The 22,849-nt window shown below is 37.7% G+C and overlaps 1 protein-coding gene across 2 annotated transcripts; it reads right to left on the bottom strand.

The window, feature by feature from the left end:
- Nucleotides 1-1,586: 1,586 nt before the first annotated feature.
- On the bottom strand, nucleotides 1,587-20,340 carry LOC124643950 (UDP-glucosyltransferase 2-like). Of its 2 annotated transcripts, none has more exons than XM_047183073.1 (10): nucleotides 20,229-20,340; nucleotides 9,752-9,900; nucleotides 8,056-8,149; nucleotides 7,287-7,458; nucleotides 6,499-6,693; nucleotides 5,920-6,139; nucleotides 4,663-4,882; nucleotides 3,137-3,356; nucleotides 2,606-2,709; nucleotides 1,587-1,836 (listed from the first exon to the last, which is right to left on the bottom strand). In XM_047183073.1, exons 1-10 carry the CDS (start codon nucleotides 20,323-20,325, stop codon nucleotides 1,646-1,648), a joined length of 1,662 nt encoding a protein of 553 aa, XP_047039029.1. In that variant the 5' UTR covers nucleotides 20,326-20,340; the 3' UTR covers nucleotides 1,587-1,645. The 2 variants fall into 2 exon arrangements, with proteins under 2 accessions (XP_047039029.1, XP_047039030.1); XM_047183074.1 differs by having other exon boundaries at nucleotides 20,152-20,310.
- Nucleotides 20,341-22,849: the final 2,509 nt, after the last annotated feature.

Below are 22,849 nucleotides of genomic sequence, written 5' to 3'. Positions count from 1 at the left end.
ATGAGTGTGTGTTCCATTCCAGGTCAGGCAAGTACCAATGCAACTTTTCTTAGTTTGTCTGTACTTTCTAAGTATATCTTGGACACCAATGACTGTGTTTCGGAACTCTGACAATCAGTTTTACAAGGGGTATTGGGTTGCCCGGGTAACTGGGTTGAGGAGGTCAGATAGGGCAGTCGCTCCTTGTAAAGCACTGGTACTCAGCTGCATCCGGTTAGACTGGTAGCCGGCCCAAACCTAGTTGGGAAAAGGCTAGGCAGATGATGAATCATAAACGCTAATTCCTTCGAGTGAGACAGTAAAAAAGCTAAATCATGATGACTATAGTTTACAAAAACCTGTTCTGATGGATTATGTTAAATGGTTCACAGTTCATACCTACATAAAGTTTTGCTGAATAACGATGAACCAACTAAATATTGTTTTATGAACCTTATCTACTCGTTTATAAATAAATACTATTGATAAAAAAGATGGATGCGGTTTCCAAATCGTGGTCTCATGCGTATGAAACATTAAAAATTAAGATAAGATAATATAGAAATACTTATGTCTTAAAATATTTTTATAATTGGATAATTGCCTAGGTCAAAAACAAATTACGTAGGTACGTCATATTAATTTAGTAAGGCATCTTAAAATAATGTCACTTTGATTTACAGTTTTATGTTTTTTTTTAATTGACAATATTTAAGCTTTAATGCACTAGTACTCAGCTGAATCTGGTTAGACTGGAAGCCGACCCCAACATATGTAGTTGGGAAAAAGGCTCGGAAAATGATGAATTTACAATATTTAAGCTAAATAAGTAAGTATGCAGTTTTACATGAAACATCTGTGATGTTTATAGCTTGTGTTTTTATTGTATTCTGCCTATGGTTTTCATACATATTGCATAGATAGAGAGTAACCGTTTTTGACAGTGCAATATAAGTGATGAATTTGAATCGTTGGAAACGACCATCTTATAATTATCTTAAATTCTACATATTTATAGCTGTTTTTTTCTGAAAGTTCCATGATCTAGGATAATAAATGAAAGTATAGCTTGTAACTTCTCCGGTCATGTGACTGTTTCAAGCAGCGATAAATCGTTAACGGAAAATCTGCTATTGTAAAAGCACTATTAGTATTAACTTTTGACTAGATTTTTTATTGAGATGTCAAAAACCGGTTTTCGCAAATGTATTTTGAAATAGGAAGCGTATAGAAAATTGCTTATTCATCATGACTTTCCACTACTACTATGAGTCTTCAGACTTCAAATAAGTACATTGTTTTTTTATGTTGCCTTGGCAACAAGGAATCTTTAGGAATTGTTGTACTTATTTTCGGACTCTGTTATTTGAATGTTTGACATTTAATAATGTTGCTGGTCAGACCGACAGTTGATTTTAAAGGAGATCAGCCAGCTGCGCAGGACATATTATGCTTGGACACATGTGCACTCACTATTCCTTCACTCTCATAGCGCGATGGGACGGCAATCCGACACCACCGGAGGGAGATCAGGCTCTGGATCGACATAAAATAATAATTTCTAGACAGTCATGACACATTATTACGGGCAAATAAAACACAAGAAATATCTAAAAATAATACTTAACATTTATTTAAAGAAATATTTACAAAAAATTACTTAAAATTAATTCCTCTTCTTTTTACTCGCCGGCTTGTACGTTTTTGTACCAGTAACTTTTCTAATACACTTTTTGATTGCGAAGACTACGAGCAAAACGAGCGCCGCGAGCACTGCGAGCACAGCAAGCACGAAGTCGAGCATCCAGCGCTCGTACCATTTGTATTTGAGCGAGAGCGAGCGAAGGTGGTGTGCGCCTAAAATAATTAAAAAAAGCTGTTAACATACGTGAAGATTCACACAAATTCGTCATAGAAGTATTTATTTGAAAAGGTACATTAAAACTAAAAGCATATTATAGGTACTAGTGATCCTGTTATCCTGTTACAGCCTTTTTTTTTATCGTCCCACTGCTGGGCTGCGGCCTCCTCTCACACGGAGAAGAATTGAGCATTAATCACCACGCTTGCTCAATGCGGGTTGGTGATTTCAGACTATATAGTCCAGGTTTCCTCAAGATGTTTTCCTTCACCTTTTTTTATCAGCCATTGGTGTCCAAGATATACTTAGAAAGTACATACAAACTTAGAAAAGTTGCTTTGGTACTAGTGATAACTTATACCAATTATAGAGGTTTTCTTAGGCTCCGAAACTATTGAATCGATTTGACGAATTCTTTCACTGTTGGGGACCTTCTCTATCACGATGTGCATGTTATCTATTTTAAGTCCATAGCCTTTTTTTTTTCTTTTTTGTCGCTGGAAAAAACTGCTATTATGCATGTCCCGTTGGGGGACGGGATGTGGGACTCCCTGGTACAGTTGTTCCCAGTAGGCCTAGCGGCACTCCGACCTCGCCTGAGATCTGGGAATCTATGGCGTTCAGACCCCCACCGGCGACTGCCCGCCTACCTCGATAAATGGATTAATTTTTCAAATCGGACATTCAATTCCTGAGATTAACACGTTCAACAAGCCAAATCTTCAGCTTTATAATATTAATCTGCTAGAAAATAGACAGTGTTACCTTTGGTCTCAATGGCTAGTTCAATATAATGGTTGATGAGGTCAGAAGGCTTTGCAGGACGGTTTCTGAAGATCTTGGATAAATACTTCGCTCGGTTATAGTATCTGTAAGGAAATAAAATAAATGATTAGTAAACGGACCAAGTGTGGGTCATGGGGATTGTTGAATGTAGGGGAGAGTAAAATATTTTGTTTTCTTGTAAAAGAAGATTGCTGCTTTCAAAATATCACATATAGGTATTGAAGTAAGCTTTGAAACGACAGCAAAGATTTATTAAAATCTTTTAAAAAATGAAGCAATTTAATGTGCCTTCCAAAACACGGTACCTACAACAATTTACGTTATCTAAACAAGGTTTGTGAATATTTTTTTGTTTCTTTTAAAACTTTAGGCTCCAAAACTTCTGAACGGAATTGAACTTTTTTGTCACTCGGTAATTGAACTTTGTACACTATCCTCGAGTATATAGGCTATATTTTATCTATGTATATCTAGAGGTTCCCTTTAAACCTAGTACCTAAATACACTTACTTATCACTGCCCAGCATCTCATTAAGCGCCGCTTCAACCTCCGGAGCCATGTCAGGCGAGAAGTCCACCCTCAGAGCATACCCCTTCTTCTTTGCTCGCTCAGCATTAGAAGGCTGGTCTCCGAACACCGGGATGGCGAGGACTGGCACTCCGGCGGAGATCGCCTCGAGAGAGCTGAGTTGACCTCCGTGAGTGATGAAGAGTTTCACGTTGGGGTGGGCTGGGGGAAGAAATTTCACGTTGAAAAAGAGGAAAAGTATACTTTAAAAATAAGATTGTTTCTAAAACGTGCAAAGTAGTTTATTTTCATAGACTTTGTACTAGAAGTTCTACAATCGACTGAAAACTAGGTATGATGCCTGTGTCTTGGGCACGAAATTATAGATATAGTTTTTAATATGGTTTTTCAATAATCCCCAACTAGACGAAGTCTGTAACGACTCAGTTAGTCAAACGAGGAATTGTGCTACATAACTAAAATCTAAAGGTTTTGTCCAAAGATACTATGTAAATCAAAAGTTCATCCCTTGCAAGTATTTTAGAAATACAATCGGAAATCACGTGACTGGTAACCATCGTCAATTAAAACACAGAACCAATTTTAATGTAATTGTTAAGGAACAGATTTTCATTAACCGACTTCCCAAAAAGGAGGAGGTTCTCAATTCGGCCGGTGTTTTTTTTTTTCTATGTATGTACATCGATTACTCCGAGGTTTATAGACCGATTTACGTGATTCTTTTTTTGTTCGACGCGGAATAGCTGCCAGTTGGTCCCATAGTCATCAGGTTAAGGATCTGATGATGGAAATCCTGAGAAATCGAGGGCAACCTTCTAAAGTTGTAGGCAAACATGGGGTAAAAACTTGACACAGGTATATGCTTGAAAGCACTATTCAACAGTGAAGGTTAGGAGCTGACCTGATGATGGAGACCAGAGAGGGTCGAGGGAACTCGACAACTGAATATGTAAACTACCTCGTGTTTGGGCTTATATTATTTGTATTGATGAGACCTTTGCAACAGTGAAGGTTTTGAGCTGACCTGATGATGGAGACCAGAGAAGGTCGAAGGAACTCGACAACTAAATATGTAAAACACCTCGTATTTGGGCTTATATTCTTTGTTTTGATGAGAACTTTCGACTTATGGATGGTGACAACTATTCGTATCACTGAAAAGCTGTAAATAAAAAACTTTTTTACAAAAAAATTAAACCGACTTCCAAAAACACTACAAAGCAAAAAAAAAAAACTAATTTTAGGTGCATCGGCCTAGAAGTCGGTGGCAAAATTAACTTAGTAACATCCATTAGACACCGACTTCTAGGCCGATGCACCTAAAATTAGTTTTTTTTTGCTTTGTAGTGTTTTTGGAAGTCGGTTTAATTTTTTTGTAAAAAAGTTTTTTTTTAGCAAATATCCTTGATTTTTCAGGATCATCTTCAGGAGAAATCTTTACAAACTCCGATAAACCCCCGTAAACTTACTACTAGAAACTTAAGCACTTTGTAGAATATTTTCTTACCTAATATACTAGGTTGCGGCATCCAAGGCCTCACGTGTACATTAGGAGGCAGATCAGAGATAGGCTGCTCGAACTTCCACAGCACGGTGTAGGGTAACTTAGCGAATATCTTCAGCAAAGCCGCTCGGAGCTCTGGCTTGAAGGCCGCTGACTTCAGCACTGAGCCCATGCTGAAGTAGATCACTCCTTGTGGGGAGCCGTCCATTAGGTCTTGTAAGTCCTGGAATAACGTTGGAAGAATTTTCAGTTCTGGCCTTAAAAACTTATGTGCAAGGGTCACTCCCACGAAAACTCTCAAGAAATATTTTAACCAAGTCGATATCTTGGAAAATAAATTGCTTAAGGGTTTTTTTGGTTATTTCTTCCTCTGCATCAACGTCAAAGTAAATAAGAAAATATGAATTAGAACAACGATGGAAAACACTTTAATAAATAAGGTGTTCACGCACACAAGGCGTGATTCATAGCTGGCGCACCAGGGCCCGACAGAGGGCGTCGCGTCACCGAGGCGGGGGGGACGGCTGCCAGCAGCAGCGGCCCGCACCGCACCGCCGCACTCCATCGCCGGACACAGCCGACGACGCGCGCGCATACTTATCTTAGTTTTTCCAACATATTGTACTGTCCAGTGAACCATTATACGTATTAAGTGTTAGGCGATTATCACACTGCCCCGCATGATGCAGCGTAGTGCGTGGATGCGTTTTTTTCCGTTGTATGGAAATATCTCCGTTTGTATGGAAAACACGCATAGTCCAACACACTGAAAATGCATCCACGCGCGTTCATGCGGATCACGCACATACATGCGGAGAAACACGCACCCCCGCGCGTAGGTGCGGGGCGAGACGCAAGGTATGGCACACTGAATCCCGCAATGCCGCGCGTGATTTTGAATGGGCGTGACGTGTATATTTGAAAATGGAACTCGCTGTGCGTGATTTTACAAAACGCACCTACGCGCGTGAGTGCGTGAAAAACCCGCACGATGATGCAGATCTGCACTCCCGCAGGAACGCGCGTAGGTGCGTCGACACGCAAGATGCAGCGTGATGCGGGGCAGTGTGAAGATCACCTAACAGTCCACTTTCATTTAGTACCTTTAGTTAGGTCCCCTACAAAGGAGGACGACGAATTAGAATTATTCGCGTAAATATTCCTTTGTTCAATTTTAAAGAATGCGTGTTATTTCAGAAATATATAAAACCTGACCGTTCTCTTACTTACATAAAAATATTACAAATATTTTTCACTCACCTTAGGCAACGGTGGAATATTCTCATCAATATGGTACCCAGCAATGTTCACAACATTAGGGGGAGTACTGAATGGAGGGGAGATGGACTCGTGGGAGTTCACCAGCATGATGGAGACGTTGTAGAAGGCGTCTTCGAAGGGGGGGAGGGCGACACCGCGGGCCGCCGCTATGGGACCGAAGATAGATTCGTAGAGTTCTACGGTTTTTGCTTGATCAAGCCTGGAAAGAGAAGAAAATTTTAGAGAAGATGAAGAGAAATAAATAATTTGTGATGGTGGTTTAACACCTCAAGTGTGGTTATCGTTGGGTGGATAAGGTCATCTATTATCTAAGTCAAGGTTTCCCTTATTTGTAGAAGCAAAAAATATTAGGTGTAATAGAAAGAAAATGGAAGATTCTGACGAAAAATTGAACATAGTCTTCTGAATTATAGCATTCAGGCACTTTACGTGTTGTTCGAGGCTACTTTGTGAAAGTTCAGTCACCCCCGTAAACCGTAGACAGCAATCGATGAGGCAATGAGGCACCGGCGACGCGAGTGGCTTCTCAGAAGAACAGCAACAGTATCTTAAACTTACCAGCCAGAAACAGTCATGGCGATATAAATCATGAAGTTGACGGCTCTCTTCAGGAAGGACATGGGCACATCAGCCGGGTTAAACAGCAGCGGCGTGGTGGCCACGGAGCGCACCTCGTCGATCTGAGCCTCCGCGTTGGGGTACAAGTCCATGGCTACCAGGACTATCCAGGGAGCCTGTTGGACGGCTGCGAGCCTGGAAATGGGAGACAAATACGTTTATAAAATAGTTGTTCAAATCGACTGATAAATGGCGTGAATAAACAAACAATTTTGCATTCATGACCTCCTCTTATTCGAGGAGTCGGTTAAATAAATAGTAAGATTCGGTTTCCAATCACTTTAGTACAAAGAGTGTGAGATGAAATCAGGGTTGGATGTCGCCCATTCATAATGTAATTCATCCTGTTTCAATTTAATTTTTTTAAATAAAATTGTAACACTGATAGGCATGACAAATCAAGTTTAAATGGGAGTAAGAAACAACTGCATGGGCATTTTATTACTTACATAGAAAGAAAGAAAATAAATTTTATTGCGCAATAAAAGATGCATACAGACACTGAAAATTAGACATATATACAGAAATAGAAATAGAAGGGGAAATACGGCCCTCGCTCAACATCTTCATTCACCAACTTTTATTTAAATGAATCTTTAGGTATAGAGGTAGTTTTTTTTATTTAAATCCAAAGTCTCTTATTCAAAGTTCTATATTTTGCAAGCTCTTATTTAACTAAACGTCTCGTGTAGTGAGAAATAATCCAAAATGTATTTATTCCTTCTTACCCAGCCATAAAATCACAGAAGAACAACTCAGTGACGACGGCATCGTACTGGTTCTTTGTGATCGCCTCCTTGACTGCCGGCGTGTTCATCATAGCTAACGAGATGTTAGCTGAGAACTGCTTCACGAAGTTAATGCCGCCTTGCGTGTTCTTGGGGTCTGTCATGTCAATATCTGTGGGGGAAAGGTTTGATGAAGTTTTGTGACTTGTGACCTAGTGTCTCCCAAAAAAAATGTGCGGTGTGTAATAATAGTTCAGAAATGTAATTCAATTCTCCATTTATATTGTGATTAATTAATTCACTGAAACTCATTGTTTATTTTTTTTTCATAATTTTGACTGGAGTAATTTTATAAATAAATATTATTCTCTTTAACTCATTGTAAATGTTGTGCATACCTGTATGTGACATATTTACACTGTAATGAATGAAACTAGGCAACTATAGGTACATGTTTTGTAAACATGTATGTTGTTGGTTTGCCTAAATAAATAAATTAAAAAAAAAACTAAATGACGCACGCTTGCTTTGTCTCTGCTTTCTTTTTTTTTAATTTATACCTTTTTTGTACCTTAATCTTAGCTAGTCATGTAATGTCATCAAAACTCAGAGCGTGTGCAAAATTTCATCCGTATCGAAGACTGGGAAGTGGGTCAAATTAACATTCCAGTCCAGTATTTCGTCAACAACATTTTCAAAAATCTCATGATAATTACTATACTGAGTACGGGCACATTACTACAATTAAAAAAAAATTACATGACTTTACCTGCTAAATGTTTGATATGCGATAAATCAATCAATTTCAATGTCTTCGGCGGGTTCTTGCCTGCTTTCTCTGGGAAAGGGGTTACCCATGTCACCTAAAAAATAATGAGAACATTTCAATTTTGAGTTATATCTTCCCGAACCCCGATAAATATAGCCCATGTCACCCGGGGATAGCGCAGCTTCCCAAAAATGAAAGAACAAGAACATTTAAATGGGAACAAATATAATGACCACCATAAAATGCTTTGATACCCTTAGTTTTGTAACCAGAAATATAACTGAACACCAGAAAAATAAAGTCTAAAAATGTAATAGTACCAGCTATTTTAGTCACGACTTCACTTTAAATTGTATTCGACCACCAAATTTAGTAAATGATCACCAACTCTTGACGACCAAATTAATGTATTATTTTTGCCTAAATAAGTCACTGTGATTGCCGTAAAATGTAGGCTTATTACCAAATAAAGTATTATGATGCCATATTAAGTTATGTGTCCGGCTTGCAATGCATGCGTGAGTGTCAGTATGACGAGTGACAGGGGAAAATGCAAGAAAATGACATATTGCGCCGACCCCAAGTAAAATTGGGAACAGGGCAGGAGAAAGAAGAAGAATGTGTTTCTCAATACACTCCCTCGAAAACACACTCTTATCGCACTGTTTAGAGGCATGCAATAGACAATTTTCCACCCTAGTGCAGGAAAAGGGTCCCCATAATGTTATAAAATTTATTGTATCAGGCCGAACTTATTTTTTTGGAGTCAGTTTACTTAAACAGGATAGCAAGATGTAAAAACTTTGATTATCATTTTATATTAAAACGCTGGTATAATTTTGATGATCATTTACTACTTTTGGTGATCATTTACTACTTTTGGGATAACAATGATTTATTTGGACTCATTTTGTTTAAATAGGATAGCAGAATTTAAAAACTTTGGTTATAATCTTACTTTAAAATGGTGGTTTAATTTTGGTGATCATTTACTATTTTTGGCTTACGCATGATTTATTTTGGAGTAATTTCACTTAAATAGGATAGCAAAGTGTTAAAACTTTGGTTATAGTTTTACATTAAAATGCGAGTTTCATTTTGGTGATCATTTACTATTTTTGTCTTCTATTTGTTACTATATCTGGTGATCAGTTAAACATAAGCCCATTTAAATTGGTTCAGTAGTTTCAGACGACCCATACAAAAAACCGTCTTTACCTATAACATTTGTATTAAGTTCTTAACTATAACTAAGATATCGCTTTAAAATCAGCAAAACGCTTCGCGCCTTCGCGCACACGCAAACATGTTAGGTATATCGTTAACAAACTTCAAAAAAATATGTGCTCAGACCCAATTGTAGGTACTTATGTGTGTTTATATATGCGATTATCTAGCGTTTCTATCGTTATTGATGCTGTTTCTTTGTTCTTTTTCTGTTGATTTAAAACTGGAATACTTAAAAATTGATAGTTTAAAAACATGCTTTTAGAACGCACATTTTTTTTTTGGATAACTAGATTTGTAATGACGTCCTTAGCTAGTCTTGTATGTCATCAGAACTCAGAGCGTGTGCAAAATTTCATCCTAATTGAAGACCGCGAAGCGGGAAGGACCAAATTAAGATTCCAAGATTTTCTTACACACATAGTTACAAGTGAAGCTAATATAAGCGTGTTAAAAACAAACTTCTTACCGTATGTCCATGTTTAAGTAAAGCATCAACTATGCCTTTAGCGAGCTGGTTGTGGCTGTGCGAAGGTACCGGCACAGGCACTAAGATGTGGTACCCAAACGTGCAGGATATGCTGGCTAGGAGTAGAACTGTGTGGAGCTTCATGATAGCTGTGAAGGGGAAAAAGAATTGTTCAAATAGGTTGGAAAATGATGAAGTTATGAGCGGTCAATAAAACATAAATAAATAAATGTCGGGACACCTTTTCACACACGGTCGGTTAGCCCCATGGTAAGTTATTAATTGACTTGTGTTATGGGTGCTAACACAACTGATAAACTACATATAGCTACATATATGTATACATATTTATAAATACATATTGTAACACCCAGACCACGGCCAACAAGCATGCTCATCACACAAATGTCGACCGAACCGGGAATCGAACCCGGGACCTCAGGTACGGCAGTCTGGCATGGTGACCATTGCGCCATCGAGGCCGCCAAACATAAATTATATGTTCTATATGCATCATAACCAAATGTAAATTCTTTAACTTTGACATAAACTTCCGAATTGATAACCACCTCCTTTTTGGGAAGTTGGTTAATTTAGGAACCTTTCCAGAAGTTGGTTAAAAATATATAATGCTGGCTGTTTTTCCTCGGTTTCACCCGTGTCCCGTGAGAACTGCTGCCCGTACCGGTATAGAATATAGCCTATGTTACTCGGGAAGAGTGTAGCGCCCCAACAGTGAAATAATTCTTCAATTCTGTCCAGTAATTTCGGAGCCTTAACAACAAAAAACAAAAAAATGATTCCTCTTTGTAAAGAAGAATAATAGATTAAACATTGTGAAAATTAACTTGACTCTGATTAAATGTTTAATTTCACAAAATCCGGTGAGCGATACTTGTGACTTATTTTTCTTACCATTTGAATGACAAAGCAGAAAAACTTATTTTTTCAAACTTAAAAATAATCTTGGCTCACACAATACTTAATAATATTAAATAATAAGCCCCGCAGGGCATCTGAGGCGGATGACGGGGAGTAGCGACCCCGCGGGGCTATATATCCGAGTGCTCCAGGGAGAGTATACTGTCCCCCACCTCCGGCTTGCCGGAGTGAAGCATGACGGGGGATAGGTCTCCCGCCTCTTGGCTTGCCTTCATCGGCCGGTCAGAGTGGAGTCGCTAGAGCAAGGTTAGTCCTGCTCGGAGGGTAGGTGCCTCGTGGTAATTGGCGAGTGGGCCGGTGATGCTGGACCCACAGGGAGCGCGTGATCTGCGTTTAAAGTCCGCCGAGGTATCCTCACCCTTCAGCCGCTCATGTACCTGTTGCCCCCTTGTTGCGATTTAGCGACTGATTCCCGGGGGCCCAGTAAGTGAGTTGGCGAGTCTCCACCTGCCATTTTTACGTGTATTTATTACATTGTTATCGGCAGGTGCCATAGTTCCCGTAGTTTCCCCATTCCTAGTCCACTAGCATCCCATCACAATAGCCCAAGTAGTTTTCATCCATAGTTAGCAATAGTTTAGCACAGAACCGGGGATTGTCCTTGGGTACATTTCTATAGTGTATACAGGGATAATCGTCGATTTTGTGTCACCATTTCATTAAAGTTGTCTCAAAAGGGCTTCAGCGTGTTGGCTTCGGCCCCACGTTCGCCTCCTAAAAATCCGGGACTCTATAGTCCCGAGGTCTGGTAGAGACATACAAGATAATTATAGAATAATAAAAGATGAGAAGATAAAACAACATCAAAACCTGTTTTAGAAATAGATAGGTACATTAACTTACATATGACCCATAATTAATCTGAATCGCCATCATAATAATTTACTACGAATTTATATTTATAACCAATCTGTTAATTTTCCTATTTAGAATTTTTGCATGCCAAATTCCTGCTTCTAGAAACATTATCACCAGATAAATAGGTATGGTCCTTATAACATTTGGGTACAAAAAAGTGCAATTTTTAACTGATCGCAGGTTGTAAACGATGCGTGTAAATATAATCAGTAATATTTAATAAGAATTTCTTGATAATAACTTTTAAATTAAATGCTCGAAAATAAAACTCAAGGTATGGATGGAAACCTCAAAACCTCTACCTCGTTACATGATAAGAAAAGTACTTTAAACTCATTACATCTTTACTTTAAGCATGATTAGATAAAACTAATTAGACGATATAATTTTGAAACAAATACAGTAACAGTTCGCGTATAATTTTTCAAATCTGAAGTTAGCCATTTTGACTCCTTGAGCATTTGTTCGTACAGTACTGGGATTCTATAAAACTCGATCAACAACTCGCATTTCACTTCGATTCGTAATGTCATTTCATACTTTAGGGGAGGTAGGGGAGGGATGGGCACTTTTTCACAATTTATTGCATAAAAAATCAGATTTTACAGATCATTATCAACTTTTATTGCCATTTCTTATATTCGGCTAGATATAATGAAAGAGCTTTCCTAAAAATTACAATCAGTTTCAACATTACGAGATATTTAAACGGTTTTATTTAGCTCACCCCGTTTGTTTTATTATTTATTCTTGGATCAAATTTAGTAATTCAAATTTCACCCTCTTCCTGTCAACCGATTGGTCTGAAATTTTGTATACACCTTTAATTAAATCCAATATGGCCGCCGGCACAAAATGGCACAGCCCCCTCAATATGGGTATCAAATGAAAGGGCTACACAAGTAGAATACTGTCAGCAACCCCAGCGGGGCGCAACAGGGCCAAGGCCTGCCTGCACGTCGATTCTATAAAATTCGAACAACAACTCGCATTTCACTTCGCTATTCACTCTCACTTCGCATTCGATTCAGAACGACCTTGATTTTGCATTCTGTAAACATCACCTAATCACTTGCGAAGTGAAGTGAGCTCGACATCGACCAATGCTGTGCTAGTGACTTCCCCACTCGACAAAATGTCAACCGAGATTAATCAGTTTTTAATTTTATCAGTTTTGACACAGAATTTTAGCTAAATATGATGTTTTAGTTATAATTTGTTATTGTAAGGAATTTGAGGCAGCTTTTAAGTATAAAATAAACAGAAATCTCTAAATTCGTGCTGTGAATATAATCTATGCTTACCCTACGAAAAAAAATACTGACAGCGCCAATACCATTATTAATCTGTGGACAATATTTTCTTCTCTTCTGTCATAGAGGAAAGTAATATATCGGGTATCTTCTGTCTTCATATTGTGTTTAAGCTTGTTTGTTTTCGCCGGTTTTCGCCGTAATTGTGATAAAATCATGAAGTAATTTTATATTTCTTGTTATAAAGTTAAAAATAATATTAATTAAAGAAGTGTTTATTTTATTAATCCAACAATAATTTCAGTCCAAATGACAGGTCGTCTCACCCTTCGTCGGCTCAGGTTGAAACTCTGGTTGAGTTTATGGAGCAAAACCCTGGCCTGGCGAAGGGTTTCGTGAGAACGCAAAATGCCAGAGAGCGAAGTCGAAGCCAGTGGGAGGAATTAGCCGTGCGCTTAAACAGTATAGGTGGCACCATCAAAACCCACAAACAGTGGACCAAGGTTAGCAGTATTTTTTTTTGCAGCAGTATGTTAGAACCACTTCACATTCCTTAAAGCAAACCACTTATGCGATAGCCGATAGTCTTGGTTTCAAGTGTGTTCCTTGAATTCATAAATATTTTATTTTGATTTTATGTAATCTTTTTCAATTTTTGACCAAGAATATTGTGGAAATGGAGACAACTAATTTTCTTTTTAATTTTAAATAAATGTTTGATTGTAGTATTGGACTGAAAAAAAAAGCGCCATTAAAAAAAAAGTTGCAGCACGCTCTGCTGCTAGGCGTAGGACTGGTGGTGGGGTGGAGGACGAAATGATGCTAACTGAGGTTGAGGAAAGGATTGTTGCTTTGTGTGGTGGTGAAAGCTTTTCCACAGGAGATGCACATTTAGGCATTCAGCCGTTTCCGGTAAGAAATTCAGAAATGCAATTGGTAAGTAATACTAGAAACACTCTGCAAGGTTTGCTGTCGTTTTTACAGCACCCATTTTTTTGTGGATTAGACCCTTTTTAGTGTTAAGTGAATTTTATATTAAATTTACCTTCCTGTTTCAGGAAAATGATACGCCGTCTCCATCACCCGAAGCACAACCTATATACAATACTAATGATGACAACGTAAGATATTTTTTAATTCATAATTTTATGGAATTTATGCAACGAGATGCAGACGGTTGCGATAAATAAGTTCTGATGCCCTCTTTAATAACCTTCTGGTAACTGCCACTAGCCAAGAATGATAAAGTACATAGTATCTGTGAAACAATAAATCAATAAAAAATGTAATACCTACTTTATCTGGATTTAGTGAAAACAAAATTGAGACCAATTTGGTTATTTTCATGCTTAAGAGAATACCAATATTATAACTGAAGTACAGAGGCTTTTGAAAACATATCAGCTGGCGGGGAAACCACATAAAGGGAATACTCCTTATTAAGAACTAAGTGTTTTTCTTATTATTGTGTGCTTGATTACAATTTTTCAACTATAAACTGTGTCAATACTTACTTTTACACGAGTTGTAAGTCCTTTGCCTCGACGTTTTGTGGGCTTTATCAGGGGCAGTAAATCAGACTCCAGTTGGTCAATTAGCTCCTTTGACAATCTATATATGCTCACATAGTCATCATCGCGAGTTAATAAAGGTAAACTACGAATTCTAGCAGATTGTTGACGCTTTTCTAAATTATCTAAAGCATGAGCTTCTTCTAATAAAGATTTAAGCAAAAACATTCTAGCCATCGTTAAATGTAGGCACTTAATCACTTTAAAACACTTAGAACTTTATTTAAACACTATTTTAAATATAATAGTCTCTAGATCAAGTTGGCAACGGTACCTGAAACAAGATTCTATAAAGGATTTTTCGCGCAGATTTATAACCTCACAAATTTTCACTGACGAAGAAAAGCCTCCCTACCATAGAGAGCATTGGACACTTTTGACTTAGTTTATGAAAAAAAAATCGGTAAAAAAACTTTTAAGTTAAACGGTTTTATCTTATGTGCACTGAAAACTAGAAAATAAAAAATAGTTACTTACCTGTCAACCTACGTAGGTGGTCCCGGTCATATTAGACTAAAATAAAAACGTGGGGCCCATTAACTATTGCTGTAGTACTCTCTTCTAAAGGTATAATAGGTGTGGATTGCATCGACTTACTATAATTGTAACTGGAGATTTTGACAATCAATAATTAATAATAGAAAATACACATACCTTTCATTAGTTTTCTCTTTATAACGATCCGAAACCGCAACAAAATATTTAAGTACTTTTACGAGTGTTTGTTCTTGACAACTCACAGAAATGACAGATAGTCTATGGATGAACACCGTTACCAGTCGGTAACGTAAACTACCCAATTAAAAAAAAACAAAACTATGATCAGAAATCAGAATAAAAGGACCCCCCTTTTATTCTGATTTGATCATGTCTCCCAACTGCCCATCTCTCCCCTACCTCCCCTATAGATAGACAGATTTTGACAAATCTGTCAAAATCTCGACTTTGATTTAGTTCAACTTGTCAACACGCTCGATAGTGAAGCGCTAGTGTAGTTTGACAATGTCAATCACGAAACTTTAAGGTAGAATTCCGTGGGTCGCGATTGTCGCAGCCGCGCGCGACAAAAGTCAACCTATGAAAATGTATGGCACCGCTGCCGAGGGCTGCGACAGTCGAGCGCGGACGACGAATTTCGTGAGCCGCTCGCGGCCGTACGCTTCTCAACATGGTCTAGCGCTTAATAACATCTATAGAATTTTAGTAAAACCAGAATTAAATTTTTGACAATGCCGCGAGCAGCTTACGAAATTCGTCGGCCGCGGGCCGGCCACGGGCCTCGACAACGGTGCCATACATTTTCAAAGGTTGACTATTGTCGCGTCCACGGAATTCTACCTTTAGATCGAAGTCGAAGTGAGAGTGATGTCGAAGTGAGTTGTGATATTTTATAGAATCGACATGCAGATATTGTCGACAAGCTTTGCTTGTCCGATGTTGGCTACTATTGCAATCTATACTAATATTATAAAGCTGAAGAGTTTGTTTGTTTGAACGCGCTAATCTCAGGAACTACTGGTCCGATTTGAACAATTCTTTCGGTGTTAGATAGCCCATTTATCGAGGAAGGCTATAGGCTATATTTACATAGGCTATACTTTTTATCCGGGTTCGTGCAGAGGTTCCCACGGGATGCGGGTGAAACCGCTGGCAGAAGCTAGTAAGAGATAAAAAGTCATTTATTCCTATGTGTTTTTGCTGGGAAGAAGAAGTATGTAAGACTTCACAATAGTAAAGAAAAATATAAACAAAATACTACTATGATGCTGCGCAGGTGAAGGTCAGAGCTCAAGATTCGTGCCGATAACTATATTTACATGAAACCGTTTTGGATCGAAGCGGCAGCAGCACGTGCAGTCGAACTCAAACATCGACCGATTTCATGCGGTCGCTGCAAGTGCGGTCGGTAATTGCAGTCGACAGCTGGCTTACAAAATGCAACATTAGTCTGGAAGTCGACCCCAATACAGTTGGGAAAAGGCTAGGCAGATGATAACAGTTGAAAAGACCTACATTACATAGTACACAAAAATAATCACGGCTTCCAAGCATGAATATACCATATTATCGTAGTTAACTAACAAATACTTATTCACATTTATACAGGGTGTGTCGTTCACAATCACATTAAATCCTATCGCATATACTTTATGATATTCTAAGGCGAATTGTAAAAAAAATAACCTAATCCATTCACTGGTTTAACCACAGGAGTCATTTTTCGTTTTTGTAATTTACAACATCATGTGTAAAGCAGAGATAAAGTTAGGAGTATCGAAAGTTTTGATCAGTTGACAGCTGTAAATTCTCAAGGGAGAATTTCAGTTGTTTGTAATGACTAGGGCTGCCATCCGTCCGGGTTTCCCCGGATTTGTCCTCGTTTGGAGGCCGTCCGGGGGCCGTCCGGGCGGGGTTTCAAGAAGTGTCCGGGGAAAACCCGGACACTTTTCATGTAAGGAAGCACCTCATTGAATTTAAGTGTTTGTTAATAGTAAATGGATTACAAATTAGGTATTATTTCGGGGAAAAAATGCGATTTACGCTAAATGTCCGGGTTTTTTTAATGCTTGTCCGGGTTTGGCGAAATTCGAGATGGCAGCCCTAGTAATGACTGACTTTTAAATGGTGTTCTAATTTTCACACATTTTTATTCTATTTACTTTGTTTGAAAAATTCATTTTTTTATTTTTACGTATTTTTCTTTTTTCTTTGTGTTAATCGACATATTAACCAGTATATTAACGCATTTCATTTAATGTGATTGTGAACGACGCACCCGATATACTGTAAGATTATAACGACTTGTGCCTAGACTGGTTGTCGATTAGATATGAAATTATTGACAAAACTTACACAGACGATTTTATCTTTGTGAATCACTACAGTGTGCACCTGATTCGAGTACAGGCGTATATAATTATGATAAGCATTTTATATAGAAAATACTACGTTATAACTTCCATCACCTATTGAATGCGAATTCACGATTCACGGTTTAAAAATAATCGAACAAGCAACTTCGATTTTTTTTCGAATGGTTGAAAAGGGGAATTCGTTGAACACTCATCGAGTGTTCAAAATATCGAATGATTACTTTTTTATTTTATTAAAAACAACAGAAGGTAGCATTTTAAATATTGCACATAATTAGAGTGACGATAGAAATGACAAATATTTACTTACTTCTTACTTGACATTTATCTAATTAATCACACGATATTTTTACAAATCGCACCCGATACGCGATTCTAGGGGCTATAGCATTGAAACACACAAACTCTTCAGCTGTACAATATTAGTTTATATTTATGTAGTAACGATAATATAAGTGATAAAGGCCTATTTGATATAAATACACTGCTTTATCGTCATTCGTGTTTCACTATCAGATTTGTAATTTTTAGGGTTCTGTAATAGAAGGGCAAAACGGGACCTTATTAAGACTTCGCTGTCCGTCTATTAACAAGCTGGATCTCTTGAACCGTGATAATAAGACAGTTGTAATTTTCACAGATTATGGTAGGCATTGTTCCCGCTTATAATAGTTTAGGAGACATACAACAAACTGTCTGTCCATCTGTCACTAGGCTGTATCTCGGTAGGAACTGTGATAGACAGCTGAAATTCGCTCAGATAAATAGGTAATGTATGATATATGTAGTTGCCGCTACTACAACAGCAAATACTGATAACTAGTGTAAAATTAATGTTTTAGGAGGCAGCGATGTAAACATGATATTTGTTAGCCGTTCTAAAAATATTAAGGTACGGAACCTTCCGAGCTCGAATCCGATTCGCATTTGGCGATTTTATTCTATAGTATTTAGGCTGAACGAGGAAAAATGTATGCGTTTTCCGGAGTTACATAACTTGTGAATGAGTTAATATCGTAACTACAAACTTAGTCACTTAAGAACTGCGCGCACTCGTATAAAAATTTGTCTATTGCTATTTAGCCTTCTTCTTTAGAAGTCGTGGTGGCCTAGTGGGCAAAGACCCAACCTCTCGAGTATGAGGGCGCGGGTTCGATTCCAGGTCAGGCAAGTACCAATGCAACTTTTCTAAGTTTGTATGTACTTTCTAAGTATATCTTAGACACCAATGACTGTGTTTCGGATGGCACGTTAAACTGTAGGTCCCGGCTGTCATTGAACATCCTTGGCAGTCGTTACGGGTAGTCAGAAGCCAGTAAGTCTGACACCAGTCTAACCAAGGGGTATCGGGTTGCCCGGGTAACTGGGTTGAGGAGGTCAGATAGGCAGTCGCTTCTTGTAAAGCACTGGTACTCAGCTGAATCCGGTTAGACTGGAAGCCGACCCCAACATAGTTTGGGAAAAGGCTCGGAGGATGATGATGCTATTTAGCCTTCTTCGATAAATGGGCTTCCTAAACACTGATGTTTTTTTTCCTAAACAAACAAACTTAACCCGTTGTATGTCTGACCGTAGATATACGCGAGACACAATTGATTTTCTATTGTTTTGTAATTAGCGACATACAGGTGCGAGGTTTTACCTTATAAGTAAGTAGGTAGGTATGACTACCTAATACCTATGACAAACCTGTATGGTAATTTACTTATTTTTTGTTTTTTGTTAATTTAAATTGGTAGGTATAGAAACTCACTTAACATACCATAATTAGTTTTTTTACTAAACTTACAAAAAGCGCGGTATAAGTTAAAAACTTATTAAATAAATAATATTTTACGTAATATAGGTAGGTATTTCAAATGAGTTTTCAAACGTCTGATGTATCCTAGTTAATGCTTGCACATGTGGGTAAATAAAAAATATGAAGACTACCTGATTCCTACTTTTTTGTCACCCAGGTAGTGTAACTTCCCAACAGTGAAAGATTTTTCAAATCAGCTCTAAGGAGCTTTCAAAGTAGGTACAAATAAAGAAAACCTCTTTAGGTATAAATATAAGTATGGAAAAATATGACAAATCTTTGTAATAATAGGTCAGTTTCTACTACATCCTATTTTTGCAGTAAGTTTATTTAAGACACTTGCGCATACAAAAAAATCAAACAACCGAAACCTTCATATTTCTGATAAGTCGGTTAAAAACGAAATAGTATGTGTATAATGTGGGTATATCTAGTAGTAGGTATAATCAATCATCAAACATGTGCTATGAATACAGGAAACCCATATCCAATTGAATTACTAGAATGACGTAACCTAGCAACACCATAAATAAACTCGTTAACCAAACATTGTTCCTCGTACAAACATTATCATAATATGTTTAGTCAATATAAAACACTTAGTGCTATTTTAATGTCATTAGTGTGCCTATAAGTGTTTTTTTATTTACAAATCTATACAAACTCTTTTGCTATTTGTAGCAAAAGAGTTTGTATAGATTAGATATTATTACTTAAAAGTAATTTTAACCTTCATGGGTAAGATTCTTTTAGTCTTATTTTGCATGATATTTTAATATTAAGTAGTTTGCAATCTATAACGAACATAATAGAGGTTAAACATTTTTTTGTTTGTTTGTTAAGGCTCCGAAACTACTGAACTTATTTCAAAAATTGTTTAACTTTTGGGAAGCTACTCTATTCCTATAGAAAAATCTTTAATACCGACCTAACCATATAAATATCATTGCTATAAGGACCTAATAATAACTCCCTACTTTACCTTAATTCACTTACCTACCACAATTTGTAATAACAATCATCAAAAAAACAATAAAAAATCACGCCATATTGAAAAAAAAATGACACACACACACAAAAACAAAATTGACATCCCACTCACCATAAACTCAAACAATTCACATTTAGAACACAAACTCCTTTTTTAATTTACTTAAAAACTTTTTTCGTCCAACCTACTTTGTACCACGGAACTACAATGTAGACTGAATGGCGTATCAGCCTTGACTAAACTAGTTGTGTGTTTACCGTAGTATAAGTATAGCGTCCGTGACATTGCCTCGGCGTTACATCAGATTATTATGCCTACTACAAACTGGAATAGCTCTGTCTAAAGTTATGTATTAGCCGAGCGAGAATCACTGAAAAAAAAAAGAACTGTCATGGCGGTTCGCGCGCAAATAATTTGACAGCATCTTGAATTATAAAAATGTAATTTCGATTGTCAGTTTTATATGCGGAAATGAAAAAGATCTAAAATTACCCAAAAGTATTGATTTTTCTACTTCATAATATAATAGTAGTGACATTGAGTCATAGTTGAGGCAGGTCAATTAGAGCAATTCACACTGATGGCGTAGTAACAGCCACGGTTTAGAGATCAAGGTTAATCGTTTGATGGGCGACCATTCAGGTAGGTAAAAAAGATACAGGTACCTCCGAGGTATACCACATATAGGTATAATTTTATATGGAAATCCTCTCAGATCAAAGAAATAGGGAAATCCTACATAAGTTTATTTGGGGCGAAGAAGTTTATACTTATTTGAATTGTGTTAGTAAGAACTCAAAACTAGCTTTTGCTTCACCAAACGCTGAGAGGGGCATTTGATGATTTATGCCCTCCAAAAACGCCTCTATCTATAATAGCATCATGAAAAACCTTTCTAGACCGTTTATTTGTGACGGCTGATTGCTCCGAGATTCTAAAGGCTTTGATTTTGAAATTTTTAAATTTTGAGTCTGAATGTTAGTGCTCCAGAGAGCACGTAAATTTAAGTCCTGGGGCTCAAAAAAAAAATGTCTTATGTTATATTAGTACCAGAATGATTGCCAATGTTACAACTGCTATTGAAATTCAATTGACATCTAATTGACACATTATTAAATTATCAGAATTGTGCTCCTGGGGTCCGATTCTCCTAATTTTACTTAAGCGACATACGATTCACGTTCGACTCGATTCGACTGAGATGCGATCCCGACTCGATTACGATTGAAGCGTATGTGGCATTCCGCTATTTTTTCTTTGAAATAAACGTTTTTATCCTTTTCTGTCATTCAATAATGAATCATTTTGTCTGCAAATGATTTACGATTGCAAAATGATTGTACAGCAAACTACCGTATAGACCAAAATTACCAAAATAGCAGATCAATCGCACACCAATCAAATGTCAATCGAATACGATTGGTCTTATATTAGTAGCAGAATGCCCGATATGGTTAAAACTGCTATTGCGATCATATTGCGATTCGATTTCTATTCGATTTTGACATTATTAACTTAGGAGAATCGGGCCCCTGATCTTTCTCCGGTAGGCGGTGTCGGATTGCCGTCCCATCGGGCTGTGGGAGTGAAGGAATAGTGAGTGCACCTGTGTCTGCGCGTACGCTTGTACACCATATGTCCTTCACAGCTGGCTGATCTCCTCGGAGAATAGCTGCCCTGGACGACATTCGTTCTGGATGTCATTATTAGGCACTTCTCCTAAGTCTGCAATGGCTGTTCTATTTTTATATCTGAACTGCTTAGTTTATATGAGCCAACTGTGCTCAGTTAAACTGCTTTTCGCACCAGGTTAGCATACTGCTTCATTCATGAAGCACACTGTTTCTTTACTGCATCCAGTTAGTCTGGAAGCCGACTCCAACGTACTCGTGAAAAAGGCTAGGTAAATCTTCGGTGTTGTCAAAGCGTCATGTTCTCGAAAAATTTTTTGTATTTTTTTTTTTTTTGCAGATTTTGACTTCTATCCATTAGTATAATTTACCTGAAAACACGTAACATCGTACATACTGCTGCAAGAGCCTGTAATATTGTATGCAAACAAAAAACCTGTAATCATGTCATCACGCATCTCTCGAAATGGACTTTAGATGATGCAAGATTGACGACTTGACGACCTCTGTGGCGCAAAGGTCACCAAGCCGGACTGCCGAACCTGAGGTCCCGGGTTCGATTCCTGGTTCGGTCGACATTTGTGTGATGAGCATGCTTGTTGGCCGTGGTCTGGGTGTTACAATATGTATTTATAAATATGTATATATGTAGCTATATGTAGTTTATCAGTTGTGTTAGCACCCATAACACAAGTTAATTTATAACTTACCGTGGGGCTAACCGACCGTGTGTGAAAAGGAGTCCCGCCATTTTTTTTTTTTTTTTTAAGATTGCCACAAATGCGGAAATCTTACATCATCATCAGCCTTTTAACCGACTTCAAAAAGTAGGTTCTCAGTTCGATCTGTATGTACCTATGTGTCTCTGTTTGTGATTAATTATCATGTTTAGCTGAACCCACTTTGATGTGGTTTTCAGTATCATTTACCTATGTGTTTTCTATATATTATTGAAGTCGGTTTTTATTGTCCCACCGCAGGACACAGGCCTCTTCTCATACTTATCATACCAAAGATCTCTTTAAATATGTATGAACTCAATGTCGTTTAAACATCTTTGGCAGTCGTTACGGGTAGTCAGAAGCCAGAAAATTTGACAACCAGTCTTCCCTAAGGGTATTGGGTTGCCTGGGCAAGTGGGTTGAGGAGATAGGGCAGTCGCTCCTTGTAAAACACTG

This window comes from Helicoverpa zea, chromosome 29 (assembly GCF_022581195.2).
Source record: "Helicoverpa zea isolate HzStark_Cry1AcR chromosome 29, ilHelZeax1.1, whole genome shotgun sequence".
Classification (NCBI taxonomy): Eukaryota; Metazoa; Arthropoda; class Insecta; order Lepidoptera; family Noctuidae; genus Helicoverpa; species Helicoverpa zea.
Note: the sequence above shows the minus strand (reverse complement) of the source record. Positions and strands in the feature narration are given on the sequence as shown.